Source organism: Vicugna pacos, chromosome 28 (genome assembly GCF_048564905.1).
Source record: "Vicugna pacos chromosome 28, VicPac4, whole genome shotgun sequence".
Classification (NCBI taxonomy): domain Eukaryota; kingdom Metazoa; phylum Chordata; class Mammalia; order Artiodactyla; family Camelidae; genus Vicugna; species Vicugna pacos.
Window position 1 is genome coordinate 6,725,109 of NC_133014.1, and position 19,753 is coordinate 6,744,861.

Below are 19,753 nucleotides of genomic sequence, written 5' to 3' on the forward strand. Positions count from 1 at the left end.
CTTGGCGGTTCAATAAACCTTTTCTGATGTAAATTGTTATCCCACTATAAATTGAAAGTCCCAGACGCCTCTGCACCCAGGTTCATAGTCTCAACGTTCTATATCTCTTGGAAGAAGAGACAAGTTGAGTTCATAAAGAGAAATTCCCAGAGCTGCTATCAGATGAACTGGTGTATTCTGAACTGCCTTTGAGAATCACGCAGGTTATTTGTCTGAGACCCGGATGGTACTGGAACAGGTGCAGTCAGAGCTACGTGCTCTCAGGTTGGATATAGTGATTCCTTCCTTCCTTCCTTCCTTCTTCTTCTTCTTCTTCTTTTTTTTTTTTTTTTTTGCATGCCTGAGCACAGGGGAAATACTGAGAGATTCAGAAACTTCTTGCTTGATGTGGAGTTGGGTTGGATTAAAGTCTGTAGGTTAGGTGTGTGCAGAGATTGGTTTAGTTCAGCCTTGGGGAGGAAGGTGAGGAGCAGGGTGCATGGAGACAGTAGTCCTGGCCAGGTGGGGAGAGCCAGGATCCTGGTGTATTTACTAATCGTTGCCTTAATTGTACATTTTGCATGTTTCCAGATAGTTCAGAAGGGGAAAAACAAGTGAAAACTTACCCTGTTAATATTTTTAAAATATAATGCTATTTATTCAGAAAGCAATACTCACTTGTACAATATCCAAGGAAGACAGAAGATTATAAATTTCTTCTCACCCCACCTCTCCATCATTACCTCAGAGATAACTATTTAAACGTTCTTATGTATCTGTAAGCACATGCACATTATTTTATGTGTAAGAGCTTATATCATCCTTCTCTTCTACGACGTATTCTTGTCACTTTAGGTACATGTCTTGGGTCGTTTGCATATCTGTGCATTTAGATCCACCCCATCCAATGGCTACATAGTCTTCCACTGTATGAGGTACTGTCATTTGTTAACCAGTGTCCCAGGAGTGATGTTTGTATTTGTTTTGTAATTTAATTAATCATTGGTTTTTGCAGTGATATCCTAAATGGGACTCGTATATTCCTAGATATGAGATCCCTGAGTCCAAGTCAGCATTTAGTGACTTCCTGCTCAGACCACCTGTCAGAGATGGGTAAGGGGTGGTGTTTCTTTCTGCATTGTGGGTATTTTAGTCACTTTCCATCCAGCTCTTAATGACATTTCACCTTGGCAGAGCACTGTAACATTTTCAAAGGCCGTGTTGGCTTACTGCTCAGCATGTGGATTGGTTTTATTTAACCACACCTGAGGTGCGGCGTGGATTACTTCCAGCTTGTCCACGGCTGGACCATCTCTGAGGGAGTCTCCTGGCCTAATGCTCATGCCTACGAATGTAGAGGAGAGTCCTTGGACTTTCTGGACCCAGTGGGAGGAAACAGTCTTGTTTAATGAGAGACTTTGTGTGTCTTCTCTCTTCTGTTATTCCAAGCTGACCAAATCATTTGCTACTTATTTGACAAATATATAACATCACTTATATGTGGCATCTAAAAAGAAAATGATTACAAATTCTGTTTATGAACCAGAAATAGACTCATAGACTTGGAGAACAAACTATGGTTACCAAAATGGAGCGGGGGATAGATTAGGAGTTTGGGATTAACATACACATACCACTAGATATAAATTAGATCAACAAGGACCTACTGTACAGCACAGGGAGCTATATTCAATTTCTTGTAATAACATACAATGGAAAGAATCTGAAAAGAAAAAATATATATGTCTGTATGTATAAATATAACTGAATTGCTTTGCTGCACACCTGAAACTAACGTTGTAAATCAACTACACTTTAATAGAAAATAAAATTAAAGGAAAAGAAAAAAAGCTTCAAGCTCAGTAAATTCTGGTACGTTTCCCGCTGAGATGTTAACAATATTTTCTATGTTCTTGATTTTTAATTACAAAAGGACGACATGACACTTCCATGACTCTGTGCAAATCTTAAAAAAAAAAAATTCTATGGTAAAGGCTAGCTTTTATCAGTATCAGCTCCTTCGGGCTGCTGCTTTCAGAGTGTACCTGAAGGGCCTTTACATGTCATAGCACGTGCGTGCTTTCCTGTCCCTAGAGACCAAACACATCCACTCACCATATTGCTTCTCGGGCTTCACTGAAAGGCGGGGTGACTGGGAAGGGAAGTTGCTGATTCGTTCATCTCTCCATCCATCTGTTCTTTCAACAAATGGTAATCGAGTGCCTCCCGTGAGTCCAGCGTTGTTCTCGGCTAATCCTGAGAGGTGTGGACTCTGAAGTCCAGGGGAAAGAGAGCCATCAGGGCCTGGAAAGCTGGGAAGTCTGGATGGAAGCGCACGGAGCGGTGTCCTCCTGCTGACTCAGCGGGAGGCGGGTGGGTTTTGAATTGGCGCAGATCAGCCAATGAGAGAAGCAAGATGCCCCTTCCCTGCTCCCCACTCCATTGTGCACCCAGCCCCACCTGCCCTAGATTACCTGTCTTGTTCTCCGCACGGCGTTCGGAGAAAGAAGAGCCTTCTTCACACACGCTCTTCACATGAATAAACTCACCTTCTTGTCACAGAGCAACTCTCATTGCCTGTGACATTGGGCTTACTCTGGATAGCGGTGTACGTGGGAAACAAAAAGAGACAGAGCAAGGAGTGGGGGAGAGAGGGAAGGTGACGTTTTAACATAACGTGAAGCAAATATGTTGTCAGAATAGACTGAGTGTCCTCTTTGAAACATTTCTCCCAGAATTGTGATAATTATCATCATGTGTAGGCAGCTCCATCATACATAATATTCTTAATGTTCTGGGGATCAAATGAAATAGTTTTATGATAGATTGCATGTCTGGTTGAAATTGGGAACTTGTGAGTGATACATTAGCTATGGGAGGACCCCGTGGTTTCCTGACACTGTGTTATATGGATATTTAGAATCAATCATCTTTAGTGTCACTAGCACGGAATGAATTATAGAACAGTAGAGTTCAAATAATCCATAATTCTCAGCATCTTCCTCCAAGTCACGCTTAATTGACTACAGAATTTTCACCCTGGCAAGATGGAGAAATGTCATGGAGTCTCTGTGTTGAGGTGGGGGCCATGGACTAGCTGGCCCTTTGTATATAGTGAGTGTTGACTGAAATTTTTTGAATAAAAATATATTATTTTAAAACCTTAAATCATTATTAATATCCAGAACTATCATGGAACTTAGAACTTTGATTCTAACAGCTATTGTTTAGGTAAATCATTTAAATTTTCTAAGCCCCACTTGTTCATTGAAGAAAGGCCTTTATCTGTAAAATGAGTGTAAGAACGTTCACAGCACACAGACTTTATTTCATTATATATAAATACATACTCATTTCTTGAATATTTGCATAAATAAGGGGTATGTAACAGGCTTGTTGAGAGGGATAAACAACAAATGCAAGTTTCTTTGTGAACTCTCCCCCCAATATTATTTTTATTATTATGATTCTCATGATTATATTCTGTCACCACGCAGAATATTTTAGGAGCCAGGCTCTGAATGGGTTTTCATTCTGTTTGTTCAAATTGTGGTGTGTGTATAGGCTAACTTTTGATAAGGAAGGAGGAAAAAAAAATCACATGTTTTGCATCTCTTTTAAAAAATATTTTTTTTCCAGCGGGATGGTAATTAGATTTATGTATGTATTTGTTTCTTAATGCAAGTACTGGGGATTGAACCCCCGACCTTGTGCATGCTAAGCAGGCGCTCTACCACTGAGCTGTACTCTCCTTTCTTTAGCATCTGTTTTTAAAGCATTATTGTCATTGCCCACTCTGTCCTAGGCAGTGTTCCAGGTGCTCAAAATACAGAACGTACACGTAGGTCCTCTGCTTCTGGAACTGACCATTTGATGGAGGATTCAGATAATTAGTACAGGACATGTGATTGCGGAGGAGAACGTAGGTTTCCATGAGGGTTTAGAAGAGCACCCTGGTCAGGCCTTGGGTCTGCTAGTGGGTGAGGGAACTTCTCTGCAGGGGAAGCATCACTAAGCTGAGACCTTCAGGGTCAGGAGGAGGGAGGCAGGTGGAGAGCAGAGGTGACTAAGGCTCTGAGAAGAGCACACACGCAGGATCAGAGAAACATCATGGCACCGAGATTGTGGGGGATGAGGGCTGACGTGGGGGAGATAAGCAGGGGACATGTCCTGCAGGGCGCTGGATGCCAGATTTGAATTTGGTGCATGGTCAGGGTGGAGCCAAGGGGTGATGTAATCAAGCTGCTGTTTTAGAAACCCCGCCCTGGCTTGACTGTGGAGGAGCAATGGGACTAGGGCAGGAGGAGCCACTGGGGGACCCTTTAAGAGGCACTGCCGGGGTCTGGGGAGAGCTAAGGGTGGCCTGGGTGGAGGAGAGAGCGGGACAGACTGGAGTGTGATTGGCAGGACTGGGGCTTGATTGGCGATGCGGGGCAGTGGCCTGGGAGATGAAGTCAAGCTGATGGCCCTGTTTCTGATCTGAGCAGCTCTGGGTAGTGGTGCCGACCGCTGATCGGGGCAGCAGAAGTGGAGGCGGAGGCTAGGGTCAGGGGTCGGAATGAGCTCGGGAGACTTGCTGGGCTGTGTGTGTCAATGGGAAACCTGACTCGACAAGACCATGTGGATGGTTGGACTGGGTCTGGAGCTGAGACGAGAGAAATGGGTGTGTCCTGGACCCTTACATGTCATCGACTTAAAGATGGCACCTGTAGGCAAGGAATGCATGACATCCCCCAGGGAGAGACCAGGCCTAGAACCCAGATGACAGTACATTTTAAAAGGACAGCCCAGGAAGAGGAACAGGCAGGCAGCACCACTCCACCTGGGGCAGAAAGCCTCTGAAAGGCGCTGTAAGCCGTGCATGCAGGAGGCTGGAGAGCGAAGTGTCCATTGATTGTCCCATAAGGAAGTGGTGACCTTGTTGTGGACAGCAGACTCAGATCACAGGGCTTCAGGAAAACCAAGAATTGGAGAGAAAGTGTGATGGAGGGAGAGGGTCGGCGGTGGTGGGGGGCTTTGTTCTCTTTCTTTTTTAAGCTAAGAGGGCCTTGAATGGGTTTATTTGCAGAGGAGAACCCCGAGGAGACCCAGATGGAGACTGAATAGGGGAACACGGATCTATGGGAAGGTGGAGGGTGGGGGTGAAAGGGGCTCAGAGCCCAGGCGGGAGAGTCGGCCTGGGGAGACGAAGGACTTGCCCTCTGAGAGGGCTGAGGAGGAGGCGGTCTGAGGTGTCAGGTGAGGTAGGCGGGGGTCGGAGGACAGTAAGTTGGGGGACCATCTGCCCAGGGGCTTCTGATCCTCTGTGACAGAGGACGGAGCCCTGGGCCTCACGCTCCAGCCCTGCTTGCCTGGGGCCAGTGAGGCTCCGTCCTTTCGGGGGACTTCTGGGTTCCCTTTGGGTCCTGAGCACTGTCACTGTCCTGTTTCCCTCTTTCCTGCGTGCTTTACCCACCAAGACTTGCAGCCAAGCTGGATAAACTGCCCTGTACCGAAACAGACCTTGCTCGTCTCCAAAACAGGGTCTCCTTTCCTCCCAGACGAATTATAAAGTCCATTTTCATAGTTTCCGTCTGTGTCGTCCACACGGAAGACTCTCCTGGTCGGCCTGTCAGCTTAGCCGTCGGAAGGTATTTGAGGACGTGCCTGTCCCTTTAACCCACCTCAACCTAAAGGGAGCTGTTTGCTTTCCTTCTCGCCCAGGGCTAGTTCTGTACCTCACAGGTCCATTAATTAAGGTCAGCAGGTAACAGTCGCCCAGGCTGACTCTTACTAGCCTCCAGAAATTAAGTTTCAGCCGGTCAATGCCTATCTCAGTAGTGGCCCTAGAAGGAGACGAAGTTGGGGAGCTGGGTTCAGGAAGAGCATGAGTCACTCTTTAATGACTGATGTTTGGGTCTCAGGGCTTTCTCTGCCGAGGAGCCTGACCCAGTGTCAGGAGATGTCAGGAGGTTACATGAGAGGACCCGGCCACCCTTCTGCCCCTCCGATGTGGGCGCCACACCCATGCCCCGAGTGACCACACGGGGGTTGTATGGGGCGTGGGAGAGCGTCCTGGTTACAGCACAGGCGTGCTGGAAAATAGGGCCCTCCCTGCATATGGCTTTCAGATTTCAAGGCGCTAAAGTTGAGCAACCGATGCTGCAAAGTGAAAGTGAAATGTAACTGAGCACTCGGTGGAGGAAAAGTAATTCACTGGCTCACATGAAAAGCCCTGGGAGTGAGTAAGCACCCTTCTCATCACGGACCGCCGTGATTGACACCGGCTCTGTGCCCCAGGTGCAAGTCGGCTCTGTGAAACAGCGTAGTAGGGACTTTGCAGGTGGGTCTCATTTGGTTAAGTTACTGCTTTTGTGAGGCTCTGCTGTGTCTTTATATTCTACCAAGGAGAAGATGGTAAATCAGAGTAATTGCTTCCTCCCAAGGCACTTTTATATTGGAAAGCAAAAAGGTCCTGTTAAGAAACTCAAATTAACTTCTGCTGTTTATACTATATGGAGAGCCTCTTTGAAAGCTGCTTGTCATCCGGCCTGGTGGTTTATCACAGAACAATTCCATTAGAACCTGACACTTGTTCTCCCGGCACCAAGACATAGGGTCCCGCAGGAGAAGCGGTTAACCCTTGGAAATGCAGAGCTGTCATTTATCTGTCATCTCTCTCGAAATTCACTGGAGCATATTTACAAGAGAGATTGGGAGCAGTCATCATTTCCACTGAGTGAGAAATGGAGCTGAGGTTCAGTAAATGGTCAGTGAAGAACCGGTAAGTGTCCAGTCCCATACTGCAGAAGCGACTCGGCTCTGCTGGTCGCGCTATGAGATGCACTCACTGCGGTATTCCATAATTCTCCAGGAGCTCACCGCACAGGATTCACGGGCTGGAGTATTAGTTAATTGTTGGTGCTGACTTATTTGAATTGCTTATCCCTGTTATATTTTATAGGCTTGGAAGAGTCCTTAAAGGTTCATGTGTATCAAGCAAGGAGGCTTAGCAGATCTTAGAAGAATGAACCAAAATTATCATGATCTCAAAATTAACACCCTTCTGCCTGGCATTTCCTAACAAAGGATGAGGGTACCATTTGTCAAAGCCTGTCAGTGAGCAAGTTCCCCAGGGAGCCAGGCAAGCAGAGTCTAGGAATCCAGTCTCTGGTGCCAGACTGCCTGGCTTCAGACCCAAGCATTGTCGCTCACTGGCTGTGGGCGTGGACAAGTGAGTTAACCTCAGAGCCTCTCGCTTCTTCTTCGGTGGACGGGGACAATATCTCTTGGGGTTTCAAAGACTATCGAATGAAGTGATGCACCTGCAGTCCTTCATATGGTGGCTGTGTATAGTAATAAAGTAGTCGGTGTTAGCAGAGTTTATTATGGGCCTGATGAATCTGAGCAGGTAGTGTAAAATCATTCCAAAAAGGCTATTTTTCTTTCGAATATTTACGGACTGCATTTTTCTGGGGGTGGTCATTACTTTGTGACTCCCTTCAGTTTCCTAATTTCACGAAAGCTGTGACACAAGAGAAGTGACTATGGTGCAAACCACCCCCAGTTCTGTTCCTGTTCCTGTAGAACAGGTCGGCAGCCCTAAGGCAGGGATGTGTAAATGCTCTGGAAGAGTTTCAGGATGGAATGAAGATGGAGACAGCCTTTGTGGTCAGAGACAAACAAATCAGGGTGGACTGACCTTTTGAAGAAAGATGTCCATGGTAGAAATAGCCATGGGGAGTGTCTCATTTAACAAAGCTCGTGGAGAACCAGGGCCATAATGCTTGAGGGGGAAAGAGAGTGAACGGGCATGGGGACTGAACTACATGACTCAAAGCAAAAGTCTAGTGTAAGTGAGAAGGGTCATGGTGATGTTCTGTAGGATTTAAGGGTTTGTGGTATGCACTGTTGGCCAGTTCTCACTCCCCATCAGGTCTTCAGCTACTACCGTACTCACCACCACCACCACCAGCCCAAGCCCGCAGGCAGGTTAGCACATGGCGTCCCAGGACTGTAAACATCCCAGGCCTGAGATCGTCTCCTCCAGGGTCCAGCTGTTCTGGGTCAGCCCTGATCAAACTGTCAAGGAAGGGAGTGTGTGTCTGGGTGCCTTTTTATTCTCCCTGCATCCACCCTTCATTTATTCCCTCCAAACCAAGCCTGCTTTCAAGAAGGGGTGAGAAAAACTTAATTAGAACGAGGTAGTTTAGCAGTGGGGCAAACCAAAGAAATAAAACTTTAAATGTGGAATTCCAACTCGTTAACGAAGTAAGATGGTATGATGACAGCAAAAGTCTCCTCCTCCGAATACTCTCAAAGACCGCTTAATAGTGATCCCTGCATCTTGGACATCTAAGCCCTTCCTCTTCCCTCCCCCTCCTCCACCCACAGCTTTCTCAAGACCTGGCTCAAAGGAGACCTCTTGCAGGAAGCGATCCTGGCTCCTGGGGCTCCCTTCTGCAGGGCCCCAACCCCGGGTTGCCAATGTTCTCTGCTTGGAAGCCCCCCTCCCTTCCCCACTCCCCCTCATCCCCCGGACTGTCAGCTTCGCAGCAGCAGGGTGGGCTGGTTGCAGCCCCAATGATCTCCCGAGTATCGACCATGGCGGCATTCAGGAGGCCGTCAGAAATGCTTTTGGACTACAGTGAATTGCATTTCTGCTACTTGAAGAGGACAATATTTTTAAAACATGGAGAATATTGTAACTTTATCCAAAAGATAGGTGAGAGGTTGCTCATTCTCTTCTTGAATTCACTTGTTTCCTAGACCTCAACCCTGGAGGTACACCAGCAGGTAGAATAATGTTTTGGGTTTTTTTTTCTTTTTTTTTAAGAATAAGATGCTTTGATGATTCTCGTCAAAGGGTGCAATTAACTGAATGTGCCCTTGGCTGAAAGCCTTCTTCGTGGGAGATGCCATTTGTTTGAAGTGAGTGTTCAGGTGTGGATCAGTGCAGGAAGTGGGCAAGCAGTCTCTCCTACCATCTGGGTCTGCTGGGTCTTCGCTGGGGCTCAGCTGCAGGGAGCACCGCACTGGCTCCTGTACCTCCCCCTCAGGAGGGCAGCCTGAGCAGAGATGGGAGCTGGCTGATAAATGCGTAGGATCTGGTAAAAATGGTGATACTGTCAACCCCAGCTGGCTTACTTTATTTAAAAAAAATTTTTATTTTGTTGCAGTCTAGTTAATTTACAATGTTGTGTTAGTTTCTGGTGTACAGTAACGTGATTCTATTATACATACACATATCTATTCTTTTTCATATTCTTTTCCATTATGGTTTATTACAGGAACTATTAATACAGTTCCCTGTGCTATACAGTAGGAAATTATTGTTTATCTATTTTATATATAGTAGTTCATGTCTGCTAATCTCAAACTCATAATTTATCCCTCCCCAATCCCATTTCCCCCTTGGTAACTGTAAGTTTATTTTCTACATCTGTGAGACTGCTTCTGTTTTGTAAATAAGTTCATTTGTATTGTATTTGAGATTTCACACATGAGTGATATCATATGGTATTTGTCTTTCTCCGTCTGACTTACTTCACTTAGTATGATCATCTCTAGGTCCATCTGTGTTTCTGCGAATGGCATTATTTCCTTCTTTTTTAATAGCTGAGTAATATTCCATTGTGTATATACCACCTCTTCTATATCCAGTTGTCTGTTGATGGACATTTAGGTTGTTTCCCTGTCACTGTAAATAGTTAGTGGGCATGCATTAGAATCTGTGGTTTCTTTATTCACTCGTTTGTCCTCAGTTCCACTATTCTGTGCTACATGGATATCCTTTTTGTATGTGTGCTGTGGGAAGAGGCGGATTTTTATCTGTTGTTGTTTTGGGAGTGGCAGAATGATAACAGCCCAGCCTTTATTCCAGAATTCTTCTTTGGACTCTATCTGGATGAGAGGGCGTTTCCCTTTGTTTCACGTACCCTGTGTTGCTTCACTGAGGCTCACGTTCACGCCTTATTTACACTGGGCTTGTGGACAGCAGGATTTGGGAAGCATGGCCACTTCTTGGCTCGTAGGTCTCTCCTCTTCTCTGGACACACATGAAGACAGCACCTTGGACGTGGCTGTTCCTTTCACGTGATGCCTTCTTTATGACATTGTTTTGATGACCAAATTCTTATCCTAAGTTCCTTGATCTTTAAAAAAGTTAACTTAGGAATAGCAACTTGTCTTTCTCCAAGGGACGTTGTGGGGAGAAGTAAGGGACATATATGTGAAATATTTTGAGCTCAGTGGAGCTCAAATTAGGCTCAGAGGTATTCCTATTATTTAATTCCATGCTATTACCGTATAATCAAAGAATAGGTTAATTTTGGAAATGATGATAATATCACGTTGAGAGTCCATTCCCCCTTAACCAGCATGATTGGCTTTGGCCTGAGCCCTACAGAATACTTGCTGGAGATTGAAAACAACTAAATGGGAAATGATGGGATAGATTTTTACTGCATTTTTTCATTGGCTGTTTTTCTTAAATAAATACATCTTTTAGAAGGAGTCGATTAACAAGCTTTATTTTCTGGGAATGCTCTGCATCCGCAATAAATAATGAATAGTATCGTAGTGGCTGACTGCCTCTACTTTCATGCAAAATTGATAAATACATTTGGTGACGTACATTTGAGGAGTGTGATTCTTGTAATTTCCACGGAAGTAAGAAACAACGGTACAGAGGATAACAATGTTACCACCTGCTGTAACAAGGAAACATAACTCCTAACACGAGGCTCTTACCGAGTTTAACATACGTATCTGCGTGCCCGGAATCGGAATTCTGTACAGCCACCCTCAGGGAAGCTGACCTGACCCTCAGCATGTCAGGGAAAGGCTCCTTTGCTGGTAAAGCAGATGGCACGGCACTCATGTTGCTGGAGTGGCAGAGGAGGGAAGAGGGTGGTGCTTCAGTGGTGAACCATCCAGGGAAAGGGGCTCTCCCGGATTGCGAGGACCTGCACAGATCTCGCTTGTACTTGGTGGCATGTGTCAATAAGGTACCATCTTTATGGGTCAAAACATTTAGTGTTGGTAGAAGGGATAAAAGTTCAGACACTGAGGGAGAGATGAGAAGTGGCGAGTCCAGACTTTCTCTTACCAAGACATTTGCTTTAAGCAGGTGACATTTCAGCTTCCTCAACCTGACAGGACACATGGTTGTGGTTTTAGTTAAGGGCAAGGAGTGGGTGGGCTCCTATTAGGAGGGCCGAATGCTCGGGGGAAGCTACAGAGCTGCCTGCCAAGGCAGGAGAAGAGAAACCCAAGGGAAGACATCCAAGAAGTATTGCCTCTTGTTTGGGTTTCTTTGCCCTCCTTGGGAGAAGGGGGATGGTTGCCATTTTCGATTGTTCTGGTTTCATCGGATGGTGTGGAGGACGCTGCGTGGCACCAGCATCCTGGCGGTCCCGTGGAAGGTGGCCTGTGCATTTCTGTGTTTGGGGCTTATGTGTAGGTGGTCCTGAGGGTGTTGGGTCCTCTTCGTACTGGACGCCACAGGCTGGGTGTGCAGGCAGAACCCCATTAGAGAGCGTTAGCTAGCAGTGTCTGCATCTTGAAGGGCTTTTGATGACCTTCAAGCTTAAAGGGGATGGGAAATGAGGCAGGTTTAGTTGAGGAGGAGCACTTCCCCTTTATCTCCATCTCCTCCGTGTTTGGATGTGATCTTTACTCCCTGGAAATGCCGAGTCTGAGACCTCCCTAGTGGATTTTGGCTTGTATCCTAATGCCTTTGTCTTAAACATTGAAGGCACATTGCAAAGTAGGTGGGGTTTATAAATGTGTCTCCATTGCTATGCTCTACGTGGTCCCTCCCCTCTTCATCACGTGTCCTGTCTGGACCCCCTTTGGACCCTGATACCCTTGTGCCCTTTTTCCCCCGGCCTTTGGGATAAAAGCCAACAAACTCCTGCACACCATGGTACCCAGGGCTGAGCAGGTTTCAAGTGTCTTCCCTTCTTGTGGTGTCTCCGTTTCTTACAGGGGTGAAGACATCTTAAGCCAGAGGAGTGACTCTCTAGTTGTGGAGTTTCAGTCGTCAGCCAGCAGATGCAGGAGGTATTCTGTTGGGTGTGGGGGTCTTCTCAGAAGCCGGGGAATCATCCTGAGGGACCACCTGCCTGCTCCATGTTACCCGAGGCCGCTTCGTGCATCACACCGGCCTTGTGTGTTTGGTGGGCTTGACCTGGCTGAGCACAGTGAGCATGTCTGTGGGTCTCTCTGCGCGGGGTTCCACACAGTCGGTGTTTCCCTGAGCAGGTGCCCCACGTACCAGAGAGGAAAAGGCTTACGCTGCATGCCATGCAAGCTGATTTTTCTGCTTGTAAATGCTAGTTTTGGTCCAAAAATTAGCCAGGCCGTAGTAAACCTGCAGTTCTTCCCTTGGCTAAAGCCTACCTCACGCCCATCCACAGCATGAGTTGTGTGTCCCCTGAGTGGTATATGTTTGAAATCCATGAAATGTTCATGAAAGCTGGGGTTTCACATGGCAGATGTCGGCAAGTGGGTCAGGACAACTGCACCCTCTCCTTTGAACCTGAAGCCTGATTCTGTGCATGAGAGCGTCATTTCCATCTCGTGCCTCCCTTCTGCCAGTCGCTGTCACCATGGCCCCCCCCAGAGAGTTCTCAGTGATGTTGGGACTGGAGCGTGAGCCTCTCTGCTGGGAAGGCTGGGGCTGCAGCCTCCTTATACATGAAGGTCATTGGTTGGACTCCCAAATCTAATAACCTTGAGTAATGGACTCAGGATGAATTAAAATGCTAATAAGCTACATGATCTGGGTATTTTAACCTTCCCTAATCTGAAATTTAAGTGAAATGCCTTAGGTCTTGCCGGAAGCATGTTTAGCACCATCCCTTTTAAAGTATATTCTGGCCACACGGGCAGAGCTAGGAAGATAAGCAGTATTTATTTGATGATCAGTTTATTTGTGTTCTCCCCAGCTACATGGCACAAATATGCCCTTTTACTTGAGATAGAAATTTAGCTCCCAAGCCTCACTATTTTTGTAAGTTTCTTGAAACCCTCAGATGCTTTCATGATTAACAACATTAATAGCAGTACCTTGGATTTGTGGCACCTGAGGCCACTCCAAAGGCCTTTTTCAGGCTTTTACCTTCACGTCTAAACCTCGTGACAACACCAGGACGACAATGGGGCGCAGAGAGGTGGCTCTGCTGTCACACGCACGTCCCTGGTTACGGCAGGACCACAGTCAGTCAATGGCTGTCCTGACTCCCAGCGCCAGCATCTGTCTGCTAGACCGAGCAGAGCTTTAAGCAAAATGATGACAAGGTCACTTAAACTAAATGCTTCTGCCAGAAAGTGAGCACAATGCTCCTTTCAAGGGACTTGTGTACTGTTAGCTCTGTTGTCCACACTGGGGCCAGATTTGTCTGTCTAGTGAGTGAAAAAAAAAGTCTGTTTCCTTCCATCAGTAAACGAATCACTTCCTTGTTATGCATTGAATTGGCCCCTTTATTTTCTCCCCATTAGGAGGAAGGGACACTGTTTTCCCCTTGGTCCTCCTGGTTATCTGGTTTCTGGTCACTTTATATTTTAGAAGAGTAGATATTAATTTTCTCCCACAAAAAGGCTGCGTACCTTGATGACATACCGTAATTCAATTTCCGTCCTCTCCCTTCATTGCCTGCACCCCTTCCTCCTCACCCATTTTTCATAGTTAGGGAGGGGGAGAGTGTCAAATATATCAGAAGGAAGAATTGATTCAGTAGGAGTTTGACGACTTGACTGATTAACTGAGATCAGAAGAAAGCTCGTAACTGTGAAAACCACTGCAGCATGGAGTTTTAACAGCTCTTTAGGGAGCTGGTTAATGAAAGAATCACTACAGAAACACAGCCATCCAAAAAAAAAAAAAAAAAAAGAATGGGCACATTCCTATATAACACTCTGGGGCTGTTGTCATAAGAGGAAATACACTCATAATTTCTATTTACACATCCCTGTAATTACCGTCTGCGTTCAGATGACTTTCAGTCTTCTCCTGTCAAAGCTGCTTAGGTATTTCTGCTTTCACCTATCAGGCAGAGAGGTCCAGCTCTGGTTGGAACTTGTCCTTCCCCCTCCCTCCGCCAAAGAATGTAATCGTCAGACACTGAGCCATGCTGCGTGATGAGACTGGCTTGAATCTGATCCGTGTTTCTGTTGCCATCACCATCTGTCCATGAACCAGACTTCTGCACTCAGGCGGACGTTATATTGGGCGTTCCCTTTAATTTTTTGTGTGTGGTTTTTCTCTTCTCTGTCTCCTTGACGCAGCGTCTATGAACCAGATAGAAACGTGTTACGGAGGAAAGAACGAGAAAGAAGAAATCAGGAAACTCAACAGGACGATGGCACGTTTAATTCGAGTTACTCCCTCTTCAGTGAACCCTACAAGGTAGATGGCCTCCATTTGTTCGTCCCCACCCCTCGTTCCGACCTCTAACCCAGCGGGACAGCGGTCTTGACGACCAGAGTTGGCCAACCAGATTTCAGACAGCTCAGCCCCTAAGGATGGGCGCCTCCCCTACAAATCTTGGTGTCTCCCTCCATGTCTTTCCTGGCTAGCCCCTCAGTAAGACACAACTTCTGTTTAATATTGAGGTCAGTGTGTTGTAATTTTTATTGATAATTGACTTGATCTCTGCCTTGATTTTCAAAGTCAGTGCCCTTTGTTATGTTTTCTAAGCCGTTAGGAGACAAAACACTGAAAAGAGTTTGGGTTACCTACCTGTCACAGATGGGTCACACTAGGAGCAGGGTACTTGATAGGACTGATAAAAAAAACTGTTGGATTGTTTCTCATTTATACCAAAGGCCAGAAGAATAACCTAGTATCTTCCCAGATTTCACTCATGTCTTGTGCTGCTTGGAATTGTGGATGGTTCCAGCCAGTGGCTTCCTGTGGACTGAGCCCCGTGCTCCACTCTGATTCCTTTTGTCTGTCCCTCTGGGTTTCTGACAAGAATAATTCTGTTTAGAAATTGGAGGCAAAACAATTTGAGCCAAATCTGAATTTTCAAAGGAAGCTTGCAATGGGATGATGAAAAGAAAAAGAAAACCCAATCCTGGAAAGACTTAATCCAGACCATTTTGTGAAGTTGCAGTAGTGAATTTTCTGATTTCCTTAGCTGCAGCACAATGCCGAAGACAGATCGCTTATTTATGCACTCTCAGGCCCTGGTAAGATCCGGAGTGTTGACGGGCGTCTTCAGAGACGCCGACGGTTTTGATGTCACCTCTCACCTCTCGTCCTGAACGTGGCAGCCCTGGCTCCGCGAGCCCCAGCGGCCCTCATTCGTGATTTCCAGGGTGTTTGTTGTCTCTAACAAGGTTGTGGGTGTCATGTTTTTCTCTCTCCAGACTAACAAGGGGGATGAGCTCTCTAACCGGATCCAGAACACGTTAGGCAATTATGATGAGATGAAAGACTTTTTAACGGATAGATCCAATCAGACTCACCTCGTGGGCGTTCCCAAGCCTGGGGTCCCTCCGGCTCCCGTGAACAAGATTGACGAGCATTTCGTTGCAGATTCGAGGGCCCAGCCCCAGCCCGCGTCCGTCTGTAGCGCGGCGTCCTCCTCGCCGGCAGCTGTCCCCGGGCAGCAGAGCAAGCGGGCCACCGTGGGCTGGCAGAAGGCTGGGCACCAGCCCTCCGACGGCCAGCAGAGAGCAAGTAAGCATGACCCCGAGTGGCTTGATTTGAACAGATCCCCTCACCCAGAGAACCCTAGTCAAAACCCTGGCCCCTATGCGTCCGGCCCCTCCTCCTCACCTTCCTCCTCCTCCTCTTCTCCCAACTCAGCAACACAGGGCTCTCTCAGGACCTTGCTCGGAGATGGTGTCGGCAGACAGCAGCCGCGGACCAAACAGGTGTGCAATGTCGAGGTGGGTCTTCAGACCCAGGAAAGGCCCCCAGCTATGGCAGCCAAGCACGGCAGCGGTGGACACTGTGTTCAGAACTTTCCTCCATCCCTGGCTTCGAAACCTAGCCTGGTCCAGCAGAAACCCACCGCCTATGTGCGGCCAATGGACGGCCAGGACCAGGCTCCCGATGAGTCTCCGAAGCTTAAATCATCCACGGAAACCAGCGTGCACTGCCCATCACACCGGGGAGCCCCAGCTGCCAAGCCAGAGTCCGCCAGAGCCAAGGCCAAGCTTGCCAAGTTCAGCATCCCCAAACAGGGAGAGGTGAGTCTTCTCAACACCACTTACATGCGTCTGAGTAGTTCCAGTTGGAAATTCAATTCCCGTGTTTGTTTAGTTCACTGTGTGACTGGTTTCACGTGGTCGAGTTTGTTGTAATTGACACAGGAGAATGGACTCATAAAGTTTGATTTCTTAAAATCACGAATCGATTATAATCAGAATTTTTTAAGAACCGATAAATGTGGTTGTGGTGTGTCTGTGTTAGTTCAGAAAGGAATGCCTCCTTCAATATAGTTCAAGGATTTGGGGGCGTTTTTTTTGGTGAATAAACCAGCTTTGATGGAGATATTACATACTAGAATAAAAGTATTTCAAAGCTTTGCGTATGTAAAGAGGTTAATATTTACGTAAATCAGTTCAGAAATTCAACATTTTTGTCAGTTTTGAAATGTTCCAGGATAAACATCACAAGGTAGACCTCATAGTGATTTTTAAAGTAATTGTTAAATGATTCAGTGTTGAATATGGTGATTATTCAAATGCATCGGGTGTCCCATCCCTGTTGTAATGTTAGAATCCGGGTTTGTTGACGTGAATCAACTAAGTATTCTCATTGTCCTGTTAACATGATCTTAGGTCGTAGGAAGAGAGTGAAATCTTATAGTTCAGAATCTTCTGGTTTGCATTTTGAGTTTATTATGAAATTCATTGCACTAGAAAATATGTAGATTGGGTGTATGGAATATTCAGCTTCAAAACAAGTAAATCATGGTCACAAAGGTAGCAGAGAGACCATGACAAGTCTCTTGAACAGTAAATCTGGATGGAGAAGGAGGTTTTCCTTTCAGAAAGGCACATCGCATGCTGTATTCCAAATTGATGACAGCTGTCAAATGCGCACGAGGAGGAAACCTGCCTGCTGTCTTTTTTTTTGCTTTGCTGTGATTCGGTGTGGCCGCTAAAATACAGCGTGACTTCTAGAACGTGTACTCGGGAACTGTTCAGTTTCATTTTTCTTTTTGACGCATTCTTTTTTAAAGAAGGAATAACACGGTGGCCAGAAAATTATTTGTATCTCTATTTGATCTAATGACCAAATGAAATAGATGACTTGACATTTCCTGTGGCATGTCTGACAAAGCTGAGCTTACCCGTTTCTGAGTCCTCACCTCCGAAAGCACCAGTTGGAAGATCAGTGTGTTACCCTCACAGAAGACACACTTACTCCTCTGAGCTGTTTGCACAGGTTCTAATGAGAAATTAAGTGACATGTATACCAGTAACTTCTTTTGATTATTCATTTATGATGGAGCCCAGAAAGTGTTCATTAGGAATTCACAGAAGCAAAATGGAAGTTCTGTGAGCTTTTATGTTTTTAAAAGTTTGTAGGAAACACACAGGTGCCCCGGGGCAAAGCTGTATTCATCCAGCTCTTTGATTTTTGTTGTCACCATCAAATGGTGATAACAGACAGGAGACTGGCCGAGAAAGCATGGCTTGTCCTTGAACAGAGGTGACTGGAACCGCCAGGAATCCCTTTGTCATTTTAATCGCCAGGGTGTCCTTGTTCAAATGATTTTTATGTACCAAAGAAACTTCCCGTTTATGAGGTAACAATTTATTTACTTTGGAACCCAGCGCGTTGATAAAACTCTGGTTGAAAGCCAGTTTTCGACAACCGGCACCGCCTTATGAGGACAACTCTCCAGGACTCATTAGGCTTTGGGGGATGTCCTTGATCCCGTGGACACTTGCAGGATGCCCTCCTGCAAGTGGACCGCAGATGGGGGACATACTGTGCTAGTGCTCGGTAACCACAGAGAGGGAAATGCCCGAGGCGGAGCGTCCCGCGGAGAGGCATGAGAGCTTTTACACAGAATGTCTTTCAGTTCCCCCACGTGGAGTGGCCTGCGCCCCTCCAGACATTCTATACTGTACACTTCCGAGAGGCCAATTGTGCATTGATGGAAAAGAGGTGAAAAGAAGAGTTGTTTGTAAAACAAAATTATAATTGGCGTGATTTTGTTTTTTGTTTTTTTGTTTTTTTTTTTTTGGTGGGGAAGGTTATGAAGTCCTTATTTTAGCAAAAAGCTTGCACATTATGGCTGCTATGGTAATTTGAATCTTGTAACACCTGTGTGTTTAATCCGCCCACTTTCATAATAACATCGCTCCTTCCCAGTTGGCAGTAGGGTGGTACCTGCACATTCGAAGGTTGCATTCCTATCCTTCAGAATCCAAGGGATTTTGTTATTGTTGTTGTTTGTGTGCGTGTGTGTTTTTTTTCACAATACCCCCAAGAGATTAAGAAATCCCTTGTGCAGGTACACCATTCAATATTTACAGGCCATGTCTATAAAACCACAAATCATAGTGGAAACTGAAGAGTCTTCTCATGTAATCAGATTTTACTTTGGGGAGAATACTTGCTTTTCTTTTTTGGAGGAAATAAGACAGTGTGGCAAATCATTTACACAATATTAATGCCTATATGTATATATATATATATATATTTTTTGCACATATACCACCTGTATGAAAATACCTTTTCTGTAGCACTGACACTGATTTCCACTGAGATCGGAAATGTGCTTTTTAAGGAAAAGTTACAGAGGAAATGACCTGAAGGGAACTTGTGCTTCTTGACTTGTCCTTTCAAGACGTTAGCTGCAAAGCTAGACGTAGACAGTGTGAAGAATTGGGGGCTAAAAGGAAGTGTTAGGTGAAAATAACAGAAAGACAAGGGAGGTGACAATACAGCCGTGTGGCACTTGCAGGGCCATCCCTCGTGAAAACAATCAAATCAATGGCTACGTATAACATGGTGTGAGAAACCGAAAAAAGATCTGAGACGTGATCTCTGCCTCCAGGAAACTTGCACGAGTTGGACAGACTCCAGCACTTAGCTCTTAATTGGCAGTTTCTCTCACTCACAGTCCGAACTAAATTTAAAATTGAGCTTCTAGCCCCGGGAAAATTCCCTCACCTTCAGAATCCTGATCTGAGAAAAAGATGCTGTGTTACTTTCAAAAACTGAGAATTTGTGAATCTCATTTGTCTGAGTTCACACTTGAGAAATTGTTCCTTCTTTCCCACACATCTGCACTCGATCTGCCGCCGTGGCGAATTATTTGTGATAATTCTTTAGTCTTCAATAATAGGCAATTAGTGTAGAGAAATTCAGTGCAATTTGATGTGGAAGTTAGAGACCTCCAGGGAATTCCTTAACTGATACACCTGCCTCTTGGCTGGCTTTTCCCAGCTCAGTTTTGTGTTTAATGAAAAACATATTTTTGTTGTTACAGCTGAGTCTTTCATTCTCGACGCCACCCCTCATTAAGTGAGCCTTCCCTGGGCTGCCACTTGGAAGGGTGACTACTATTAGGTAGGAGACAGGAGACTTCAGGAATGGCTGAAGTGGGCATTCTAGAACGTTCTAGGGTGGGGCACACTGAGTCTTATTTGGAGTTGAAGTGAATTTTTGTTTGTTTGTTTCAAACATATGCACACGGGTGCGTGTACACACATACACAGACACAATTAATATTTTTACCCTAATGTGTAGCATGTAATTCATCATTAACTGAGAGGGGCAGATACACATTGTGGGACCTAAAATTTAGACCGTCTT

At 45.8% G+C, this 19,753-nt stretch overlaps 1 protein-coding gene across 1 annotated transcript in view; it reads left to right on the forward strand.

Annotated features, from left to right (window-relative positions):
• AFF3 (ALF transcription elongation factor 3) overlaps positions 1-19,753 on the forward strand; it is a 428,458-nt gene that overhangs the window by 67,271 nt on the left and 341,434 nt on the right. Inside the window, exons 4-6 of the mRNA XM_072951324.1 lie at positions 14,251-14,371; positions 15,337-15,649; positions 15,779-16,164. Of these exons, the coding sequence (XP_072807425.1) occupies positions 14,251-14,371; positions 15,337-15,649; positions 15,779-16,164 (820 nt within the window). The remainder of the gene's footprint in view (positions 1-14,250; positions 14,372-15,336; positions 15,650-15,778; positions 16,165-19,753) is intronic.